At 35.2% G+C, this 23,730-nt stretch overlaps 1 protein-coding gene across 4 annotated transcripts in view; it reads left to right on the top strand.

Annotated features, from left to right (window-relative positions):
• Positions 1-23,730, top strand: part of RELCH (RAB11 binding and LisH domain, coiled-coil and HEAT repeat containing) — a 63,031-nt gene that overhangs the window by 19,803 nt on the left and 19,498 nt on the right. For all 4 annotated transcript variants that reach the window (XM_088521325.1, XM_088521324.1, XM_088521326.1 and 1 more), the window contains exons 5-12: positions 80-193; positions 1,076-1,279; positions 1,368-1,459; positions 2,422-2,730; positions 7,026-7,101; positions 7,456-7,551; positions 15,941-16,053; positions 20,821-20,911. In XM_088521325.1, the coding sequence (XP_088377451.1) occupies positions 80-193; positions 1,076-1,279; positions 1,368-1,459; positions 2,422-2,730; positions 7,026-7,101; positions 7,456-7,551; positions 15,941-16,053; positions 20,821-20,911 (1,095 nt within the window). The remainder of the gene's footprint in view (positions 1-79; positions 194-1,075; positions 1,280-1,367; positions 1,460-2,421; positions 2,731-7,025; positions 7,102-7,455; positions 7,552-15,940; positions 16,054-20,820; positions 20,912-23,730) is intronic.

The raw sequence follows: 23,730 nt of genomic DNA, 5'->3' as shown, positions 1-23,730 counted from the left end.
AGGAAGATGAACCTAAGACTTTGGATACTGTTTTCTTTCTTTTTTTCTTTTTCTTTTTTTTTTTTTTTCTCCCCTCCAGGAGCCAATGAGACCTCTTGAGAAAAGAGCTCTGAACTTCCTAGTTAATGAGTTTTTATTGAAGAATAGTTATAAGCTTACATCAATAACATTTTCAGATGAAAATCATGATCAGGTAAGGTTTCCTTGTGTCATTTTACTTGCCTGTCTTTCGTGCTCAGATTTTGTGAACTTAAATGATACTTGGGTATCATGCAGCTGTATGCATGTGAAACAACTGCAGCAAAACTGTACACATTCAAGTGCTTTAAGTGTAAAACGTTTTGGTCAGCATTTTCATATATAAAGCATGGCTTCAAAGCACATCAGTTTGAGATTTTTGCTCGAAAGTTGTAGGTGACAGAGCATAGAAGATGAAAGCAATCTCAATATTTAAGTATTGTTATCTTGTTTTGCTTTCAAATAAAGTATTCAAAAGTGTTTCTGGTACTTCTCCTGGTGTGCTACTTGATGCTTATATTTATAACTGCATTTTGTTTTAATTCTTTTGTTGCACACATTTAATTATGCTGTGAGTTACGTGCAAGTATATGCTTTCTCCAGCTTCTGATGGACACATCTTTCAGTTATAACTCCTTAAATTTAACTCAAGGATCCAGATAAAATATCTTGAATGTCATCTTTTCCTTAAGTCATACTCAGCAGATTTGTATGTAATGATTACATATGCTTATTGCTTGTCATCCTCTGAGTAAATTTTGTCATCTTATGACATTGAATATGTTCTTGGAGAAGCTCTTAGTTGTGTTTGTGTTAGATATTTCAGAGCACAGCTAGTCTTTGATGCATTTTTCTTCAGACAGTTTTATGTCTTTGTTGGCGGGCATTCATGGGAAAAAAATCAAATGTGTGGAAGGTTTTAGTTATTGCTTTATTACAACCTATTGTGTTTTTTTTTTTTCCTGTTCTGTGAATATACATCTACATTCAAGCAAGGAAGAAAATGAAAATGGAAGGGAATATATTGTAAGCTTTTTATTCTCTTATCCTTCTCAAGGATTTTGAACTGTGGGATGATGTAGGATTGAACATTCCAAAACCACCTGACCTGTTACAACTCTATCGTGACTTTGGAAATCATCATGTTACTGCAAAAGATGTAGTGGATGTAGCAGTTGGTGTAGATGAAGACGAATTAGAAGCTACTACTCCCATAATGGGGAATGTTCCCGTATTCGAAACAACACCACCATCAATAGAAGTAAGGGAGGAATGGAAGAAATGCTTCAGATTTTTGTGTTACTACTTAACTTCATTGAACTAAACTCTTATTTCTATTCTGTGTTCAGCAATGTTTATTGGTGCAGAAACTAGAAGATGAAATTAATGTGTTAAACAGTGAGAAATGGTCTTTGATGGAAAAAATCCAAAGACTTGAGAGGTACGTGCTTATCAATTTGCTCAGTGCTGTTAGATGTTGGAAAAACTGCTCAGTGGTTTTCTTGCCCATCTGTTAAAATACATGGATTCGTATCTGTAAAATTGCTATAGGCTCTTCAAGACAGAGCAATCATTCTTTTTTTAATGTAGTATTTGGTTTGGAGAAAAAAAAAAAGACTTCAAATTGCTTATTTCCTTTTTATTTACCTACATTGTTTATTTTTGTAATCAGTGTCATTCTTTCAGTGTAAGTGCTTGATTTATTTACTCCTGTGAAAACAGAAGCCAGTTTTGGTGTGATTTGCTTAGCTTTTCTGTCAATTTTACTTCACTCCTGAATACTGCAATGTGTACAGCTTGCAAATACTTTCAGAACTAAGTGTTTGTTTCAGTAACCTATTTCAATACCATTTTACTTTCTGCAGAGCGAGACGGGTAGGAATGATAGTCTTAGAAAATGCCTTAGAAGTTGGTTCAAAATATGTGATTCTATAAGCTATCGTTCCTCGAAGAGATGCACCAAAACAGAATATGGGCTAATATATAATTTTTCAGATTCTTTATCAAATCACACTGCTATTGTTTTAAAGCCAGATGAGATGGTGTATATATATTAATTCATACATGATGTATGAATTTGCACTCGAGATAGTTGTATATATCCAAACAATTAGTGTCTCAGTCCTCAGAGTTCAGCCAGAAGCAGATTAAAAACTCATGTTACTTCATTTACTCACTCATTTTGAGTGCAACCTTTTTTCTACTGCAGTGATGATTGGTGAAGAACTCTGTTCAACTAGTGCTCACTCGGACAGCTGCTTGTGATGCATGTTATTTTTATTAAAGGAATTTCTCAACGAATTAGAGTCGTAGAGCTGTTTAGTAAGTTATCATTATATACATGCTTTAGTCTTGCGATTCTAACAACCTGCAAAAAAATAATTCATTCCTTTTCCTTTTTAGCGAAATCGATTTCCTCAAGAATGACAACTTTGCTTCTTCAAGAGTTTGTGATGTAGCTCCCCACCCCTCTTTAGAACAAGTGCCTCTCTCAGTCTCAGAGGACAATGGACGGTACTTGGACATCAAGAGCTCTGAGAATGACAGTAAACATGGAAGCACTGAGGGAACAAACCTTTCTGCATCAGCTGAGGTGGATTCGAGGACTTCTAAAGATGATACACTAAATTCTGTGCCCTCTAAAGAAAGACAAAAAATGTCCTCTTATGTTCCATCAGCTAAGGCTGCAGTCCACTTTGATAAACCTAATAGGTTAGTGATAAGTTTTAAATTGAAGGGCCTTAATTTCAAATTTTTGCAATGAGGATAGATGCCTTCCTAAGGGTAGTGCTTCAGCGTTCATAGATGATTTGTTTTGAATGCAAATGGAAAATGTAGTGTGCCTTTAGGCTGTAGTGCTGAAGCTTACTCATGCCCTTCCTAAAGTTTTGAGGGAATGTGCTCTTTAACAAAGGTACATTTTCAGTATTAACTTTAAGGGTCAGTTTTTACCTCCTGTTTGTTTCTAAATGCACATTTGTTTCTTGTAAGTAAAAATATGCTAAAATCAAAGCAGTGAATGAAAGGACAGGATATTCTCAAATTTTTCCTTCCTAACAAAACTTGTTCCAGAGCTGTTTTTTTAATAAGTAGAAAGGGTATTTGATGACATTCTTCTGTTTGAGTTTGGAATTTGGGGCAGGTCTGCACTAGAAAGCTGTGATTCTTTTTTAATTAAAGTACAGTTTTCAAATCCCATTTTTACTAAATCCAAACCCATTTGACAGGATGTTAAATGCAACTTTTGCTGCACTAACTGAAAGTCAATAATTAACATTTTTAATGAATGTAACCTCCATAGAGATATATGAAGTACAATGCCCTTTTCTACTGAGAAGACCTTCTCCGCATTTTCTTTTTAAATATCTTTTCCATCAGTTACTTCTCATAGTAAATATAGAGGTATGTCCAGCTTTGCCTTTAGGGCCTCTTCCATTATTTTTTAGTCTGCCGGAATCCCAGTGTTCGATACGGTCATTTCAATCCATGATCTTTTAAACATTACAGTGGAGAAGGGAAGTAAATTGTTCAGTGCATAAGAAATAAAGCCACTGTGTATGTAACAGGAGTAATGTGGGCAAAAAGCTTAATAAGGATCCTAAGATTGCCTGTGTGGACAAAATGCCTGAGTAGGTGACCATGTTTTTGTTGTTGTTGTTTATAGGGAAACTAGTAACCATTCTTTGTGCTCTGTGCTTTTCCTTAGCTTTCCTTTGCTCATCCCTTTACTACTGTCAGTACAGACAGGACAGCTGTTCTGGAATTATTTTCCATGTAAAAATAATACAAAGTACAAAACTACATGTGTATATATTCTATCTAGATAGCAAATGAGTAAAAAAATAAATTGTGAGCATGTCAGTAATTTTTTTTCAAAATTAAGTATATTTTCCCTGGATTTCATTAATTTCTTATACCTTTTTCTTGAGGAGCGGTGAGCAGTTTTTCAACAATAACTTCTGAAATGTTAGAATGTGAAGAAAATCTACTTTCCAAATGAGTTGAAATTCTAGAATACACTACAAAATTCACCTCTTCGGGCTGAACTTAACAGAGATCAACAAAAATTTAAAAAAAAAAAAAAATTGTTTCATTTTTCCAGCAGTTCTGTTTAAGCTTTCTGGAGGTGCTGGAGTTGTTTGGCTTTTATACTTCTTCCATATCGTAACTGAGCGTCTAGATATATAATTATCAAAATTTGAACCTTTTATACATTGTACACTTGTGCAGCTACTTTTCCTTGTGATTTACTGCAAGCTTCTTGTTTGCTCAAAGTAGGCAGGAGAGGTAGAAGGGTGAACTGTGTGAATGCTAAGCTGAAGGCTGGAGAAAGGAGAGCATAGATACCAAAACTGGGTGAGAGCATTGATGGACGAAGGAGGTATGAACATTGCTGGGATTTAGGGGTGAAATCTCTAGGAAAACAGGCTTCACTTGTTTTGCTGCTCGCAGGTCTTTTCAAGTAAACCCATGTGTGGAGTTAGGTTGAAATGTGATTGAATAAAGCCCTAAGTCCCCCTTGAGCCTGGTAACTTCAGAAGTCCACCCATGTACTGTTCATTGAAGAAATAGGTTCTAAGTATCTGGTTTCGAAGAATGGCAAAACTTTAAAGTCCATCATGGATGTAAGAGTGGAAGTAAAACTTAAAATTAATGAATCTAATTTCACAAGCTTGGCAATGTGCTGAATAAATAACATGTAGTTCTTATGTGCCGTGAATTTTGTGTTACCATGTCAAGGAAGGGTATTAATGCTGAAATTGAAAAAAAAAAAATTGTCTTTTCTAGATTTAAATATAATTTGTCTTGTAAAAATACAGGAAATTGTTTCATTAAGAATGTTTATAAAGTATTTTGAGATCTGTGGGTGAAAAAGCACTATGTAAACCTGGGTATTATTGCCTTCAGTCTGGAGGTGGTTATTCATAGAAGACTTGACATGGTTAATACAAAGTGAATTTATTTAAAGAACGGTTGAAACCTAAGATTGAATCCTAAAAGGCAAGATTGTTGTTATTGCAACTAGAGATTGGATTCTTGGCATAAACCTTGCCCAGATGGGAAGAATAAGTGAGGCTGCTTTGTGTGACTGCTCAGCCCATATGTGTGTACATGCACAAAAATGAGGACATGGGAAGCACAGAAAAAATGCCTTGTATAACAGGCTGCAGCAGAGAGCACTAGCAGTAGTTTGAATTGAACATGCATTTGTTTCGTTTACTTTCAAGTGTTCAGTGGTTTGATGTAATTACAAGATGCTTTTCTATATGTAGAAGTGATTCTTACATTTTTCAACAAATTGATTTTTTCCCCTCTGTTACATATCAAATTAGTGATGCTTAGTTTTTATATTCATCATATTTTGCTATATTTTGACATCTTCATTCCTGGCATCTTTGGGTCCTTGAAAAAAGCGTTTCTACTGATTTGTGTGAAGAAGGCCTTTTTTCATCTTGTCAGCCAGGCATTGCTTCACAAATTTCACTAGGTTTTGTCAAGGATAAGATTTTGAGAATCTAAATATAGCCACCAATCATAACGGAATCCGTGTTGCCTGGAGCTTGCTGTTAATTAACCCGAGAGGAAATTCAATGCCATATTGTCATACTTAGTTTATAGTCTTTGCAAAATAGGGAGAGAACTTTGCCCTTATATGTTTCTTTAATTAAGGTTTCAAGCAGATAATAGTTTAAGATTCTATGGATGTCTAAAATGGCTGAGATATAAAACAGACAAGATTTAGGATGTTTATTATAATACTATTATCCTACTTGGCAAGACTTTTTTCCATCTTCTCAGTGTAAATACATCTTAAAGTAGAGCTTCTAAATGTCTCATCTGTCATTCAAAAATGCTTTAACAAATTCAGGACTAACTTGCTACTAAACCAAGGTTCTTTTCCACTCTTTACTCTGTGTGTCTTCTATTTGTTTTTTTGTTTGTTTTTTTTTTTCTGTTATTTTTAGTGGATCCTTTCACAAAATCAAGCTGATGTGAATTAAAACAAAGTGACTTCCTTAAACCAGGTTTTCAAAACCCAATATTGTCAAGAAGGAAACTTGATTTTAATAAATGAATTTATCACTTCTTATAATTTATTTTTTATGGCTCAAAACAATAACACTGGTATATTCATATCTTTAGCTTGAAATATGCAAATGGAAAGATTCTTAGTATTTGCTTGGTTAAGATTGTGGGGCATACTATAAATGTGATGCCTCAGTCCAGTAAATTGCTGGGGAAAATAGGACACTGCTGTTAACACTTGCCTATTTTATGTAATGGTCAGTCTAGTGACATTTTCTGAGAACACTTCTGCCAAATTATTTTCCATCAAATAGATAGTTTTGAGTATGAAACCCTTGTATGTGCTTAAGGTTCTCAGTAGCTTGGCCATGTTAGCATTGCACATGACTCTGAGGTGATCATTATATCGATGCACTTCAGGGATTGGTTTGCCATTCAAGGTTAGTTTTGAGGTACTATAAATCTGAACCCAACAGTTCAATTCCCAATTGGCAGCTTGTCCTTTTTTTTTTTTTTTTTTTTTTTTTTTTCCCTTTCTTACCCTGAAGCTTGCAAGTGACTACTAATATGTTTTTACTCATTGTGCTGAATCAGAGCAGAAATACTGTTTGTTTACTCCTGAATTTTCCTCCATTTAAAAAATGTCCTGTTGTATTACTAAAACTTCACTTTCTTCATGCTTTAGTTCTGTTGCAGTTTCAAGTTGCTAAATTGTTAGGAAGTAAAAGTAACTTGTTAAGTAGAACACCCACTTTTTTTTCTTGTTGCAAACTAAAAACCATAGGAGTCGAAGATAGTTTTAATCGAAAGTTCTGCTGTGTGCATTACAAAGATCATGGTCATCATCCTACATAGCCAATTAACCCAGAATGAAAGGACTTGGTCAGTGTCATCTTTCTGATCTGTTATTTTTTTTTTCTTTTTCTTTTTTTTTCTTTTTTTTTTTCTCCTCCCCTCTCTCCCTTTTGAAAATATTTCAGGAAATTATCAGCAGCTTTCCATCAAGCACTACTGTCTTTCTGTCGGATGTCAGCAGACAGCCGTTTGGGATCAGAGGTATGTCTTCCAGTTGATATAAACTAGAAAATTCTTTATCACAATACTGAGACTAATTAATCCATCAATAAGTATTTTGTGAAGAGATTTATTAACATATATACAGAGATAAATTTATGTGCGTGAAACTTCAGATATAAAGATAGGCTTTCAGATTTGGCTTAAAAGTGGTAGCTGTGTAATTACCAGGAGCTTTGAATCTCTACAAACAAATTCATACTTTTGGAGTTGGTACGCCTACTTTTAGAACCAAAACTTGCAGGTTATTGTGTGTGTGTAAATTAAATATTTCCTTGATATTACTGAGTCTGCTCCAGTGTTCTTCATTTTTTTAATAAATATTTCTTTTTCTAGGTGTCTCGGATTGCAGACAGTGAAAAAAGTGTTATGTTGATGTTGGGACGCTGCCTGCCTCACATTGTTCCTAATGTCCTACTTGCAAAGCGAGAGGTGAGGAACCACCGCAACGTCTTTACTTTTTTTAAATTATTCCTTTTCTCTTTCTTTCTTAAATCTTTACCAGGATGTTTTCATATCTCGATTTTGAAGATCTTGTCTTTTATTTCATGAAAATCTATTACTTGCAATCATATTCTTACGTTTGTGCATGCATCTCTGCTCCTAGAGAATGGTTTTACACCTTTGTCAGGTGAGTGCAGTAAATCTGCATGATATCCTAATATTTCTCCTTTTGCTTAAGGCACCCATTAGCATTAAGCAAGACTAACTGTTACTGTAGGTCCATTATAGCACAAATGTTATTACGTTAGAGAAGACGATGGTAAACATACCCCCAGTTCTTTTTAACTAATATGTAATTTCAAATATTAAATTGGTTTATTTTGTCTGTTAGTTTAAATAAGGATTAATGATCAAGTTCTTTTACAGCATTCCATACTTGAATAAAAAATATTATCTTTCTCTAGAAGCTCCATGTATCAGCCAAGCTCATGTTGTTCATCAAAATAACCTACTCCTTAAAAAAAACATATAATTTTTCCTTAAATCTGTAATGCTGCTTAATAAAATTATGAAATGTTTGTTTTGAATGTCAATGGAGTTATTGTTTTACATGGTCATTGCACATTACTAATTTAAAAAGTGAAGATGATAAAAGACAGAAGAAAAATCTGGTTTGCTATGAATATTGCATGTAATCAAAAGCACGTAATGAAATAATTAAGCAAAAATTCAGTAGGCCTATTTTTAATACTGAAAGAAGGAGTTTAAAGTTGCAAGCATTGTTGAGTAAGTTTTAGTTCTTGTCTAGGGGTCCTGCAGTATGGTAGACTTCGTGCATTCTGAGACTTTGAAAAAGAAATTTTGTACTGATTCTATAATCCAAAATTTTAGAGCATACAAGTAGTTATGAGAAGTTGACATACTGAAATTGAGAGACACCACATCTCAAAGCTCAAAAGCTTTATAAAAGAGGTTTTGTTTGGCATTCTAGCTAGATGATCTGGAAATTGCTCTATTAGTACTAGTACTCTTCCAAAATAATTCCAAAATAATAATGTGATTGTTCCAGGATCAGTGCTTAATTTCTCTTTTCTTATTTATTCCTTTCCTTCCCTCTGCTTGGCAGGATGTGGTATTTGACTTCTTTTTACAGTTTGTAGCATAATCTGTGTAATTCACTTAATATTTTTGTGACCTTCTAGGCTATATCCTATATGCTTTGTTTTACAATTGAAGTTACATATGATTACATGCATCTTTGTCTTATGTGCACCAGTATCCAAAGATTCCACAAGTGAGAAATGTGAAACTGGATTTGAATGAGATGCTTACCTTTTCTCAGATTTAAAAATTGTTTTAAGTACTTTTTCCTTGTTATTCCACATGGCTATCAGTTTTGTAACATTTTTTCGGATGTAGTCATGGTATTTGAAGAGTAGACTTCCTGTTAATGTTTATTAATACCAGTGTTACAAAAAGCCTAGTTAAGAAATAAACCGTGTTCACCAACACATAGCATAAAACTGTCTTGGTACCCCTTGCCTTGCCTTCGCCCTCCCCCCCACCCCGCCCCCCCCAAAAAAAGTTGACCTTGGAGAGCTTTTACACAAATTTACAGATCAGTGGTGTAATAGTGTACCAAGAGATCCTAACTGGAAAAAGATTCTTGACAAGGTTAGGTTATAATACAAAGAGATCAGCAGTCTTCTCTGAAAGCATACGATAGCATTGTAGCTTTTAAGATCCTACCCTGTTTGTGCTCCAAGAAAGAGATTTAAACATATTTTTTGTGATACATGTCTTAAGTATAGAGATTTATCTCTAAATCTGTTTTGCTCTTGAAGTCTCTGTCATATTTATTTCAGTTGACCCATATTAAGTTGAAGTTGTTATGCTGTGCATTTTTGTTTTGGGGAAACTGCCTTTATATGGAAGCTGACAGCCTCTTAAGTAGGTGTTAACATTTAGAAAAGATTTAATTCTTCTACCAAAGGCTTCCATCTTCTTAAAGTCATAGCAGCCTGCCTGATTTTGGTAGTAGTTGCTTTAGTAGATATTACAGTTGACATCTGAGCAACCAGTCAGTGGCTGATGCATTTCTGAAGTTACTTGTTTACTTGGTGGATTGGTGCAGCTTTAGTAGTTCTTTGATATCTCTAATTGGGTTCTGGTGGAATATAAGAAAGAAGGAAAATTTGGAATATTGAACATGATGAATGAAGAGACAATTCTAATTATTTCTAAAGGAGCAGCTCAAAAGGCCAAAATAAACTTATGTTAATGCCCGTAAACATGCTTAGTAGTCATGAAAATTTTATGTATTGATAGAGATACTTAATTTTATTTCTATCATAACTGTCTAGTTTAGTGCAACTGCTTGCAAATGTATTTGTGAATGTTGAAATTTGTATGTGAATGCATTCACACACAAGTGAGATACCATAATTTCCAATTAGCTTGCAGTATTAATGGAAATGCAGTAACAAAATCCTAGAAATCTGTCTTTCAGGAGAGAGAAAGAAAAAAAGAAACCTTTGCATATGTGGTCTGTGATTATGTTTTTTGCAAATGAGCAGTTTCTGTGTAATTTTTCCATACAATTCCTTGATAGTTTGGGGGGGGTTAAAAAGAACTTCATTTGCATTGAAGTCTACTTTCTTAAAAATGTCTTTAAGGACTTTATGCCCTTAAGTATGTCTTTTCCACTTAAAGCACGCTTAAACTTCTTTGGCCAACATTAAAGATTGTTTCTCTTTATTTATAAAACTTCTTCTAGTATAAAGTAGATCCAAACAGTTTTTTCCACCCTTACAGGATATAAAAATCTTTATATTCCAGTCAGTTTACAGGAGTACCTTGCTTGTGTGCAGTTTCCATTCTCTGAAATATGTAGTCTCAGAAGAGTTTGATCGGGAAGAAACTTTTTGGCTTAGTATCAGGATCTCACTACTCTTGTTCTTAATCAAGAAACACTTCCCGTGTGTGTATATACATCTTTGAACTCATCTGCTCTTTCTGGGATTTTTTACAGCCCTAAAGCTTTCAGTTGCATTATGCAAAACATAGTAAAATCATGATACTAATGAGGGACTTAATGTCCTCTGCTAAATTCTTTCTTTGCTTTCCTTATGGCATTGGTAATTTTTACCAGTAGAACTTTATTTCTTCTTTCCGAAAAGAAGGTAATATAATGCCAAAACTGCAGGCTTAGAATTGGCTCTACTAGAAGAAAGTAGAGCTGTATATTTAAGGTTATGCGCATTATTGTATAGAAACTAGGCATTGACATATTGAGGCACTTTAGTTCTCTGGCTGTTTTTTATATGTAGTTGTCTCTTAAAATATGTTGAGGCTGATGCACATTTTGATCAGTCTTAAAGCTTTGAAAAATGGATAAAATATTGGCTCTTTGAAACTTAAGTTGAGGTAGGGACCATGCTTTGTAAGAAATAGGTATCTTGCTGCCCTCAGCTGCTGCTTCTGGTTTGTGTTTTTTTCCCCTCACCATCTCACCATGTAAGAGAGAGAGCTAATTTTTAGTTTAAACCTTTAGTCCTGTTACCTGGATATTAATGGTTACGTTAGTTTTCTTAGAATTAAATAGTTCTAGACTGTAAAGCATCTCTTTAATCTCAAGTCTTTACCTGCTCTCTGCAAGAAGTTGAACTTAATGCTTATGAGTTAAATTGTCAAACGCTACTAGTTTTATGGCAGTGGTTTTATACGCTGATTAGCAGATGAACCATGGGTATAAAGAAGTATGAGTTTTCTTGTTTTGTTGTGTTTTCAGGCCTGTATCTACATTTTTGCGCGAGAGAGAGTTTGGATCTTGGGATAGCAGTCTTATCCCATGACCCATCATTCAAATTGAAATTTTAATCTTAGAAATTTTTGATGCTCATTTGGAGTCATGTGCTAATGCTACTTTTTTTTTGTCATTTTAAAATGAAAAGGATGAATTCTTAAAAAAAAAAAAAATAGTTCCTTGTACAAGCTACTGTATTAGTCATTTTTTTGTCTCCAACTATTTCAGTTATAACAGTCCTGTTATTTTCTCTACTTGGTTTCAAGGGCTACGTAACAAGCAAATTTTCATGTAATACTGGTTGATAATATAAGCTTTGACACTAAAGAAAATTTTAAAAGCACCCTTCAAAAAAAGCGGTCTTAATATCTTCTTTTTTGCCTGTTTGCTCTATTATTAAACTTAGTATTGGAAATAACGAAAGATTTTATGACACTTTCAAGGTTTTAAAGTTACCATTTTTGCAACCTACCCTAATTAAATTGATTATTTGAAAGAATTACTTTGCTTTATGAATACTCCAGTATAAAAGCATTAATTAGTCAGAGAAGCTTTGATGTGCAAGTCTTTTGTTAGAATGGTGAAAGGAAAATTATACTGTAGGTAACAACTGTGATTGAAAATACCATGCTACTGTATAAGCAAACTGTCAGCAAAATAGACAAAAGCTTGATATAGGAAGGGCATATTTTTAAAAAGTGAAGTTTTCTAATCCAATTTATATTCAGAATTGTTTTGCATCTAATTGAGGTAGTACCAGTTACTGTTTTAAAAAGTGGCCTTCCCTTTGACCATAATAAGTAGGAGGTCCACATGTCCATGTAAACGTTGTCTTTGCTGAGAACATGTATAAGCTCCAATAATGGACTTTATATTACTTTTTATACTACTTATTACTTTAAAAAAAAAAAAAAAAAGATAAGTGTTGCCCAAAAGTGTTTTGGTGTGCTTTTTCCTCAGCATAATGTTAGGTCACCTTTGTAGCCTTTTCCATGCATCACCCATATGCAGCTTATCTCGTGGTAACAATTAAGCATCTCTTTTCTCCCTTTTCTCCTTTGGGTAGTTCACAGACACAGACTGCCCCAAATAGAAACTTATATTTTTAATGGTGGAAGTGAGACCTCTGGCACATGGTATTTTATATCCAGGCTCATTCACTAAGTCACAAGTGCTAGGCATCTTATAATGGCATTTTACTCTCTCTCTATTGAGAAAGCAGTTGTCTGGTGCCTGAAAGCCACTTTTTCTGGTATTGCTGACTGAGTTAGTTGCATTTTCCTAAGTTAGAGGCAATAGGGAAACAAGGAGCTTTGGGATGAACAGGGCATTAAGATCCCTAATTAAAGCAAGAAAGGAGGGTTTTTATTTTCTTTTTTCTTTCTTTTCTCTCTTTCTTTCTTTTATTTTCTTTTAATTTCTCGCTTCTCGCTCGACTGTCAGCACAAGTGGTATTCCTTCCCAAGGAAGGCAGAATGTATGAGATAGCACTGGAAGCCCTCTCCTTGATTACTGATTGCTACATATATTCTCCACAGCAATAAGTCTTGTTAGATTTTTCTCCCTCACTAGCACTTGCACTGCTCTGTCTTATTGAAAAATGTAGCATTTGGTACAGCACTTCTGTGCTGGTTTTGCTGGTGAAAAATACAAGATTTATTAATTAAGGCTCAGTCTAAAGCACGACACTTAACAAGAGAGGAGTGAACTTGGTTGTGCCTGTAGGATGTTTGTGTTCAGCTATGTTCTTAGACACTCAAAATACCTAAAGAAGAATCTGTCCCCTTTTAAGTCTTTGGGAGACTTGACCTATTCTGCTCACTTGTGAGAGCAGCTGAGCTCCCCTTCTGCCTCCAGGCTTACCCTACTTTTCCATGGAGTCTGCAGGGAACACACAGAACGCTGTTCGGGACCTCTCACTCCTTCTCCACTCCCCTTGCTAGACGGAGCTGTAGCAGCACTGATGCAGCGATCATCACCTTCTCCCGTAGTAGTCATGAAAGTGTCACCAATGGACGAGAAAGAACAGCTCAAACCAGCTGCTCTAATAACTGCCTTTCTGCAAGGTAAAGAATTAGCCTGGTATCTGCCCCGTGTCAATGATTCTAGGTTGCTCATCAGGCTTCCATGCCTAAGCTAGTATCCAGGGGAATATTCATAGGCATTATCCTTTCTGTTGGCAAAAGGCAACCGTATTAACTTAGTAATTTTCCAAAGGTTTAAAACCAACAAAAGCATTTTCAATGTTGTGAAATCTTGCAGTAGTTCTCTGAGCTATTGAGACTTTCAGTTGTTGCTTAAGCCAGCTAGGAAAGTAGAGTCTGTGTGACAGTTTCAACAGAAAAATAACCACAAATCATAAAAACCTACATGTTCCATTTCACAGGAAATATTCCTTTTTTTAAAAAAAAATCTCTATTTGCTGTTTAAAAACACTGAAAAGAATTTCCACAGCAGGAAAATTGATATGAACTTGAAGTGTGATTTCAGAAAGCTGAGTCTCAGTATAGGAACAGTATTATTTAGTATACACTTTTTTTTTCTAACTGTATTCTTTACAGTAAAGAATTGTTTTGTATACATTAGATTCTGTATATGCAAAATACAATCTGACTTCTTCCTTAAGTATCTTAGTTTAACATAAAATTAAAACTTTCAGTAATTTAGAGTTCACCGAATCATCATGGCAGTGTCTTGTTTGTAATATTGCTAGAATCTTTGTGTTAAGACAGGGTGTTTACAGGAGAGAATGCTTCTGTAAAGTAGAAAACAAGTGAATAGCTAAAACCCTTGCCTTCCAGGACCTTAGTAGTAGCAAAACTGAACGGTAGGAATGCAAAGAACAAAATCTAACATAAAGCTTAGGGAGAAGAGAGCTTTAAACAAAATATATTAATTTAGCTCTTCAGGCTTAAAAAAAAAAAAAAAGAGTTCACTTTGAAATACTGAGGGGGAAGAAAAAGTCCAAGTTCTTCAAATTTGTCCCCTTCCCCCCCTCTCCCCCCTCATACTTTCAGACTTTTTGAGGTGGTGGGTAGGATATTTCTACACTCGTTCCTCTGTTTAATCCTAAATTCTTTAATCTCTACCATGGTTGTTAAATCTTGCCAAAATATCTCTCTAAATCCATTTTAGGATGTGTGTTTCGGTCATCTTTAGCAGAGGGAAGGAAGCATGTTAAGTACAACTTTTATAAAATGTAAACAAGAGATTGTCAGGAGTTGACTAAATAATGCTCCATATCAAACATTAAGAGCAACTATTCAGAAAAAAGAAGTGTTTCTTTCATGTTGTTTCCTCATGACCACCATGTTTGATAGTCTTACTTCTCAAGTGCATGGAAATAGATCACTCTAAAGTAGTAGATCACTTTAAAGTGTGAGTGAGTGTCATGCTGTGTCTGATACTTAAAAGGAAACTTGTCTCTGCCTACAAAGTTATTACAAACAATTTCAGAATTTCTGGGTTTTTTATAATCTTACCTAGTAATTCCAGAAGTGTTTCCCTGTGTCATCTCTTTTACTGCTGGTTATTTATTCCCCCGAAGAGTTTGTCTGTTCAAAGTAGCTCAAAATGGGGCATGGGAGGAGAGGAGAGGAAGTTTTCTGATTATTTGTCCATACTTTTTTAGCAAACACTTAAGTTTCTGTGTCTTGTTCTTTCCTTCCCTTTCCCTCCACGCCACTGTGATATTTCTGTCCATAAGAATCCATAAGAATCATGAAGTTGCATGGCTTCCAAATCCAGTGGGATTAAATTGGGCTCACAGTAATGAGGTCAGGGAAAGGTACTTCCAGTTTCATATTTTTCAAACCTGGTGTTTGTTTCTTTTGGGAATTACTACCACCAGATTTTGAAGGCATATTTGGAAAGGTTTTTGCTGCTGTCAACAGCCTGTATTTTCTTTCAGTTAATGTTTTATCCAGTATTTTCTTGATCATTTGCTCTTTAAGGAAATTCAATTGCTTGAAAATTTTTCCAAAAGGAAAATTCAGCTTCAGATATTACCTCATTATTGGAACAAATCCTTTTAAAAAACATGGAGTTCTCAGCCGTCATAAAATAGAGGGTATTTGTCTGCAGTCACCTTTCCCAGTGTATATGTTTCTTGATGCTTATTCCAACTCATACACAAAACTCTGTGTATGCTTAATTGGAAGTTTGATCTTTTACTCCATGGCATCACAAATAGCTTTTCCATAGTAGCCATGTTTAAATCCATAAGACTTCTATGGAACTTCCATCCATTCAGAGGGTAATGAAGGAAATTTAAAACGCAATTGCTCTCTAACTCCAGTTGCAGGAGACCTGCATATGTTAATTGCAAATTTGGCAGAGTTTTTCATGTTATATGTTGCTTTTCTGTAATTCTTCCGAGGATAAAAATCATTCTAACTCTTAACAGCTTCGTGTTTTTTCAAATCACTTTGTAAGAGATCAAGACTTTAAAGTGTCTTCTCTAAGTGTTTTGGTCTTGTGTAGCTAGATGTGTCTAGTTTCTTTTGCCATGAAATGAATACATGCCCAAAGCATTTTTACTTTGTTTGGTTTTCCCCCACCCCAACTCTTTAGGAATTGATCCCACTCATACTGTGTACAGCCTGCCTCCATCCTGAACCCAAAGAGAGAGATCAGCTTCTCCACATACTGTTCAATTTGATCAAACGGCCAGATGATGAGCAAAGGTGTGTTTGCGTTTATGTGGTACGCGACAAGAAGTAACTTTTTTCTTTGTCAAAAAAGCAGTACTAATGCAAACTGGGTATTACTTGGATTATTTTAATCAACTTTCACAGACATTTTACTGTTTTAGTGTTAAATTTACACAACCTTTGGTACTTTCCCTTTTCATGAGCAACTTTCACATGCAATTTCTAGTTGTTTAAATAAAGGGATGGGGTTGGTAAACTGCAGAGTAGCATTTCCGTTCCTTTTTCATAAAACATGAACTGAATTTGTTTGTGAAAATAAGCTTTAAGGACTTAATTCTTAATAATCATAGAAGCCAAAATCAAAATACATTAAGACAATAATTATTATTTTTATCTTAATTATCCGTATGCTTATCAGGTAACTATTATGCTTAGAATGGGCAAATATTTCGTGGTATTTGCAGTAAAAATTCAGAGGACTGAAGATTTTGTTTTGACAAATGTACAGAAGTTTGTTCAGTTAAGACTTAGAGGTAAAACCAAATCTTAGTTGTTTTTAGCTCTTCCATAGTAGTCAGGGATTATGAGTTTTTTTCTGCCAGTCTTGGTAAGATTGACCTTAAGGTTGAAAGACAGTACCCTAGCTGGAGTGTTTTATTCTCTAATAGTGAAAATATTTTTCGTACTCAGTGGTTTGTGCTTCTTCCATTGTTTTCACTAGAAATGTTTTGTAAAGCATCTGTATCTGTCCTTGTCCTATGCTGTCTTCAAATGAATTAGGCTTTAATGAAATGTATAGAAAGCATCTTTGAAGTTTCTCTGCAACTGAAGTTTTCTGGTGTCCTTCTAAATTGTTCCCATGGTAAAATTAGAAGTGAGGTGCAAGGGAAAGAGATGACTTGGTGACAATAAATAAAGGCCACTTATGGAGTGGTAGCACCATGCAGATTGAAATTATATAAAGGTCCAGTCCTTATTCTGTTCTTCCAAGATCTGGTTCTAGAAATCTACTGTTATTTAAATATTTTGAAAGCTTCATGCAGTTTGTGAAGATAAGATTATTTCATGGTTGAGTCAGGTAGGAAGTTGCATGTCCTTTGTAGTCCTTGTAGTTGTTTTTTCACAAGATTGCTGATCAAATTGATGTTCTGTGTGCCTGCTTAGCTGCTGTTAGGTTCCTTTTCCAATATCTATGAAAGAACAGAATTCAGGCTTTTTTCTTGAAGTTGTTCATTAATGTGAAGTAGAGATTTATATCTAAAATGGATGACCTATTTGACAGAAGTATACGTATTGGATATTCTTCGATGAGGTGCTATAGTCCCTTTAACAATTTTAAATATTTTTATGTTATAAATTCATTTGTTTTCCCCTAGAGGGTTTGACAGAATATCACTCAATTTTTTTTGAAAATGAGAAAGATTCTGAATACAAATCAGAAAATACTAAGAATTTGTTCCAGACAGTATTTTATGCTTATATCATATACTTGTACCAAAGTATGTATTATACATGCTTGGCTTTTGTCTAAATATGTTCAAATAATATTTTAGGAGTCTTACACAGGAGGAAGTAAGCAAAGACATTCAGGTTAAATCACCAGAAAAGTGGTATCAATTCACTAACGTTATTCAAACAGCTTTTACATATCCTGGAGGCCTACATGGTACACTGAAGTGGCAGATCATGGAAGCTGGCCTCTCTTAGTTTCTGAAATGCACAGAGCTGTAAAATGTGACCTTGCATTCATAACAATGAGTTTGTTAAAATGCGTCTTTTACTCATAAGTATTTGACCAGAGAAAGTATGTTAGTAGTCTTTTGGAAAGCCTGTCTTGTACTTGTCCCTGTTCACAGGGACATTTGGTGTATGGACAGGTACGACCATGTCACCATAGTCTCGTCCGTTCACCATGTGTGACAAGTCAACTTTTACCTTCAAAACTTTGCTTATTAATATCTTCTTTGGTGGTGGTTTTTATTTTAAGTATGTAAAGAGCTGTCTTCTGCAGAGGAACATACACCATCAGATGGGGTGTGTTAGAACCTGGTTGAAACATAGTTTGAAATGGAAACTCTTGAATATTTCTGTATCCAGAAGCACCACTCCTGCTGGAGACAACATGTGTTAAGTTTAGTGGGCTTAATATGACTTGTCATAGGGCATACCAAGACAATACTGTCCTGCATGCAATGCAGATAACTTTTTAACATACTAAGTTAAAATCTGGTAAGCAACTTCTTAATACAACATGAAGGACTAACAAGAGAACCTTAAACTGCATGACCCAAGATTGAGTTGCTTGCAAGTCCATTCAGACAATTTATAAAACCTTTAGAAAGACTAAAGTGTTAAATTATGCCAATATAGCTCTGTTGTAAGAAACAAGGCAGATGTTTAATCTAATTCCTGGTTTCACTTTGGTTTCTGTAAAGATGAAGCGAAGTAGTGCTCTGCTGTGAACAGCGTTGATTAGTCTTAGTAAGCTTCTGCTTAGGGGGTCATAAGTGCATGCTCTGAAAAGAGCTATTTGAGGACAAGCATTCCCAGCATATTGTTAACAAAAGAGCTTGTTACAACAAGCCTTTCTACAAAGGCTTTTTCTGCCTCCTCTATCATACCAGGTCTGGACTGCAACTTTTGCAACAGCTTAGGTTAAGGAGATGTGTTTTTTGTTTATTTAAATGATCTGTTGTTGAAACTTTAACACTTTTAATTCTTCTGGAATATTGCCAGGATTTATATACTCTTAAGACAGTTACAACATGCCAACCGTATAAATGCTTAAAACATTCTCCTTGCAATATATTAAACTTCCCAACTTTATAAGCAAGACAAAAGAATGTATAGTTTAATTCTTGCGAAATTAGATTTCATGACCTTTTCTTAAAGGAGAAGAAAAAAAAACTTAGAAAAATCATCTCACTTGTTTTTTTGTTTATTTCTAGTAAAGTATGTTTCAAGTAATTGCTATAATTTGCTGTTTGCAGTGAATATTTAATAAGCATATGTTCTGTTACCCAGTTGCGTGGTTAGGTGCAGTGTGTAGGTCAAGAACTCAAGACAGGAACTGGAATAACTACTTCAGTTGTTGTGGAACTCGGAGGTACTGTGGGCCTTTGTCTCCATACTGCTATCACAGAGTCCATTTTGATTTCTTGAGTCTTATCTAATCATTGCCCTTCTGTTTTCCTTCAGCCCTCTCACCTTGACCAAAGGTCTGATTCTCTGTGCCTGGTAGAAGCTAAAGAAAGAGAACTTGTTCTGATAGTTGACTTGAAGAATGCTGGGGGGAAAAATTTAGTAGACTATTTCTCCTTGAGAAGTTTCTGAATGTCTCTTGTTGGAGTGTGTTGTGTTGTAATACTATCTAAGCTAAGCTAAAAAAAAAATCCAGCAGAATCTCTGCCTTTCAACCTTAAGGGCAGCTGCAGTAAGTATTTATGAGGATGTGCATGACACTGAAACGATTATTTAAAAAAAAAAATACATAATTCCGTCTTACTTCATGGAAATAATAATGAGCAAAATTCACAGTAGTATGGCAGTCTTACTAATTTTATCATCTCAGCAGTATCTCATGTCCGTTATAATTTGGAACTGCATATTTGAGTGCTGGCATAGTTACAAAAATGGGTAGAGTTGGTAAATTGCATGCAAAGTTGGTATCGTTTCGTCTTATCAACAGGAGACGGAGACAAAGGTAAAAGTCAAAAATCTTAACAAGGCAAATACTTGCTTAGTGAAAAATTAGAATATTGCAAACTACAAATAACCACATTTCACAGGTAGTTGGATTCTGTAGAGCCTCAAGGGTCTTAAACTGTGATTCCTCAAACAGTTAAAAAGCAAGTGAGGCCATGGGGCAAATAATGAGATTACTGTCCTCAAATAATTTTAGAAGTTATTCACCCAGGTGTTTGCACTAGTTGGTCATAAAGTAGATCTACATTTTAAGTTTTTTGCATCTTGATAGTCACTTACAGATATTCAGGAGTCAATAGAAAATATTAGTGAAAAAACTCCAAATTACTGTTGAAAGAATTTTAAATGTATGTATGTACCTGTGCAATTACTGGAACAGCAATCTATTTTCATGCAGACTTGAGGAAAAGAACAAATCACTTAAGAATATAACAGCAAAATATTAGGGTGATCATCTGTACTATTGATTGATTAACTGCTACCCTTTTAAAATGGACTTTGGAAAATTTTTGATGACAGTAATGCCCAATATTTTTGGAGGCATTAGAATATCTTGTATTTTAAGTATGTTAGAACACAATTTCATAAGAAGAATTAAGTTACTTGTTTTGAACAAAGGTCATTAAAACACTGACGTGTTTCTAAATAAAAATAATGGGTGTACTTGACTATAATATTGGTGCTGTAATAAAGTTTAGGTTGTATTAGTCCATAGTGAAATACAGTATTCAGTGGTAAGAATTAAATTGGATATTCAGTCAGAGATTCCCAATCTCACAGACTAGAAATTCAGAGATTCTCAAAACAGATTTCAAGACTCTGGGTCATAAATTTTTTAGATCTGCAAGTTGCAGGAAAAGGCATATTAAGGAGAAGATAATTAGTAGCTTTCCATTTAAAATATTACATTTAATGCAGGCATGACATTTTGAGTGTCAAACAGTATCCATTAGTGTAACAAGCTTGGGAATCAGTCATTTAAATAATTTCTTGATCTGATAGTCTGCTTTATTATCTTATGTAATAAATGCATGATAAATTATAGAACTTTTATTGACTTTATAAACAGATTAAAGTTTAAATTTATGTTTCCAGACAGATGATACTGACTGGATGTGTGGCGTTTGCCCGACATGTTGGACCAACACGTGTAGAAGCTGAGCTTTTACCACAGTGTTGGGAACAGGTAACTGGATATTTTGTGTTTTATACTGGTAAATCAGTTGCGGCTTTGTAAATTCAGGATTGCGGTGAGGATTTTTTGTTTGTTTGTATTCTTCAAGGGAGGGTTGTTTAAAAATAAAAATAAAAAAAATAAGGAATAGTGATTCAAAATCTTTTTCAGAAAGATTTTTGGATGTTCTTTAGCCTCAGTATATGTACACTTACATGACATTGAAATGAACTCAAAGCCAGCCAAAGACAATCTGAAGATTCTAGTTGCCTTTGTATACCTGCATATGTTGTATTGAAATGCAGAATGTACACACACTGATATTGTTTAATTGGTGTTGTTTAATACTCCACATGTCAGGTAGGTGTTTTTTATAAATTGCATGCAGTAAATACCAACCTTTTAGAAATCTGTTTTCATTCTAAAATGTCATTTACTGATTTTTATATTGTAAGTAGCAAGTACTCAGAGCAGTGTCCACACTTTAAGTATTTTACATTAACAATAGCCAGAAAAAAAGAAATAAAAATCTTTTCTAGTGGGCATGGCTTTCACACCTGTAAGGTCAGCCAGAAGCATACACTGTGACTTCTGGAATCTGTGTGTGTCCCTTTCCACAAATACTGTGAATTAATAAAAATATCAAACAATCAAACAGAAATATTCTTACTGTTTCATCTGAGGCGTAGAAACAGGGCTACATGAGTTCAGGTGAGAATGCATGATATTTTCCTACCCTGGAGAAAAGAGGGTTCATCATTGCCCAAAGACAGTGAGTAGATAAGTCACAAGAGAGCAGTAATGTTTGCTTTGGTGCCATCTTTCTGGTCTGATAATTGTCTACTAATTCTCCACTTGCAAAATGCAGCCCTCCATTCAGGATGCATCTCTGTTTCACAATAAAGTCCAAGCATTAAGAATTTTAGTGCTTTCTGATAGTAGAAGTACATATAGAAGCAGCATTTGTGCTTATTTGTGACAGATAATCAAATGGAAGACCCGCAGAAGTAGTGCTAGAGCATAGAATAAGCCATCTCTGTTTCCTCAGTTCTCCCAGCATGCTTTGGGCTCTGTTTAAAGGTGCCAGTGTGAGCTCAGTAAGAGCACATCATCTTTACAACAGGTTCTTGCTGATATAGTTGCTGAGGCATCAGAGAAATCAGTCCGACTTCACTAGTGCAGTATAGCAGCCTGCCAAGCCATATGCCATCACCTCATGTATTTAATGCACTTTGCCAGACTTTGTTAGCAATATTGAAAAGAGCTCCAGCAAATACCAGCTGATTATCATTGTTGTGAAACTGAGATAGGAGGAACTCAAAAATATCTAGACTATGGTTTTCTGCAGTCTCTCGGTAGATACAATAAACATTTTAAATTTGTTAGCCTTTCTTTGGACTAATCTTCCCTCACCACGAGTCTTACAGAAATTTGAATCTTCTGTTTCTTTTTTTTTTTTTTTTTTTTTTTTTTCGCTTGTCAGTATGTCTTTGTAATATCAGGGATGGCATTTTTATTGTCTTCCCAACCCATCTCACTTAGGTGAAACTAGTCTTTTTTTCTATTTCCCTCAGGTAGGCAGAGCTTCAGAAGGCTGAGCATGGGGGTAAGGCCGATAGGGAATTTGCATTTATTAGCATTTTCCATCTTATTGCAAAAAGGATGCCAAATCAGCCAATGATACTGTAGGAATGGATGCCCATAATATTTTTCTTCTGCAAAATCTCCGTGCTTCCAAAACACTATTTGTGCCCTGTTGAAGGATGAATGCCAAGCATTTAACACATTCTCAGAGAAGGTTCTGCTGTGCCTGAGACTTCAGATTAGTCCCAAGGTCACTAATTTGGTCGTATGACTTGCTTTCAAACGGTCCTGGCAGAACTTCCTTCTTGCGAGTCTTCCTGGGGATATCAGACCACAAGAATGAGAAAGTTGCAAATATTAATATTGCACTGATGGTCAAATTTCCCTGTGCAGCATGCTGGATGGTAGTAACGGCATGCCTGAGGTTGGTTCTTAATACGGCTTTCCAGGTTATGAAGGGCAGCCTCACAGTGACAGTGGCCAGCTCCGTTAGTTCCCATGGGTATCTTCCATCCCTAGAAAAGGGCTTGTGTATGTCCAGGTGGTTTAGATGCTCCCCAACCTGATAGTCCTCTACCAACAGCAGGTTTTCCTTACTCCAGATGTTCCTATAGATCTCAAGACCCTGTTAAGCAAATCTTACCAATAAGGACCAAGGTGAAGTAGGTAATTGGTACCTTGGCCTTTTCTGTGATAATGCACACTGCACAGCAATCATACTATATGCATGCCTTGTCTTAAATGACAGGATACACCTATTCACTTTTTCCTCTCTCTTTTCTCACAAAATGTGTTGAAATATATCACATGTTTTGTTGTGCGTTCATTATTGCTCTTCTCTCGCCATTAAAACTTGCTACATTGGGATGCAGGCTTGCTTTAGAAGTGGCGATACCAAATTCATAAAGTAAACATTTTTGAATGAAATAATTTGAAATTTTCAATGAAAAGGTAAATTTTTGGAGTAGAAAGGAAAGATAGACATGGCAGGGTTAAAAGATTTGCAGGAACAGGAGCATTTTCCAGTCACATCTCAGATGTTTTTCTGTTGGACTTGGATACAGGAGCAAGCAAATATTACTGACCTAATAAATATGTCGTCCTTAGACCAGATTGCTCAGCACTGTCTGGGCAGCTGTGCTCTGCTGGTGGGCTCAGATCACTAGAGGGCACTTGTGTAGTTCTTAGAGGAATTGTGCTCCTGAAGGGCCCTACGAGGCCAAGTATTTTGGGAAATGGCAGCTGTA

This window comes from Tinamus guttatus, unplaced genomic scaffold (genome assembly GCF_059628265.1).
Source record: "Tinamus guttatus ecotype Peru unplaced genomic scaffold, ASM5962826v1 Tinamus_guttatus_pri_ptg000117l, whole genome shotgun sequence".
NCBI classification, from domain to species: domain Eukaryota; kingdom Metazoa; phylum Chordata; class Aves; order Tinamiformes; family Tinamidae; genus Tinamus; species Tinamus guttatus.
The sequence above is the reverse complement of the archived record's forward strand: the minus strand, read 5'-3'. Positions and strand labels throughout refer to the sequence as shown.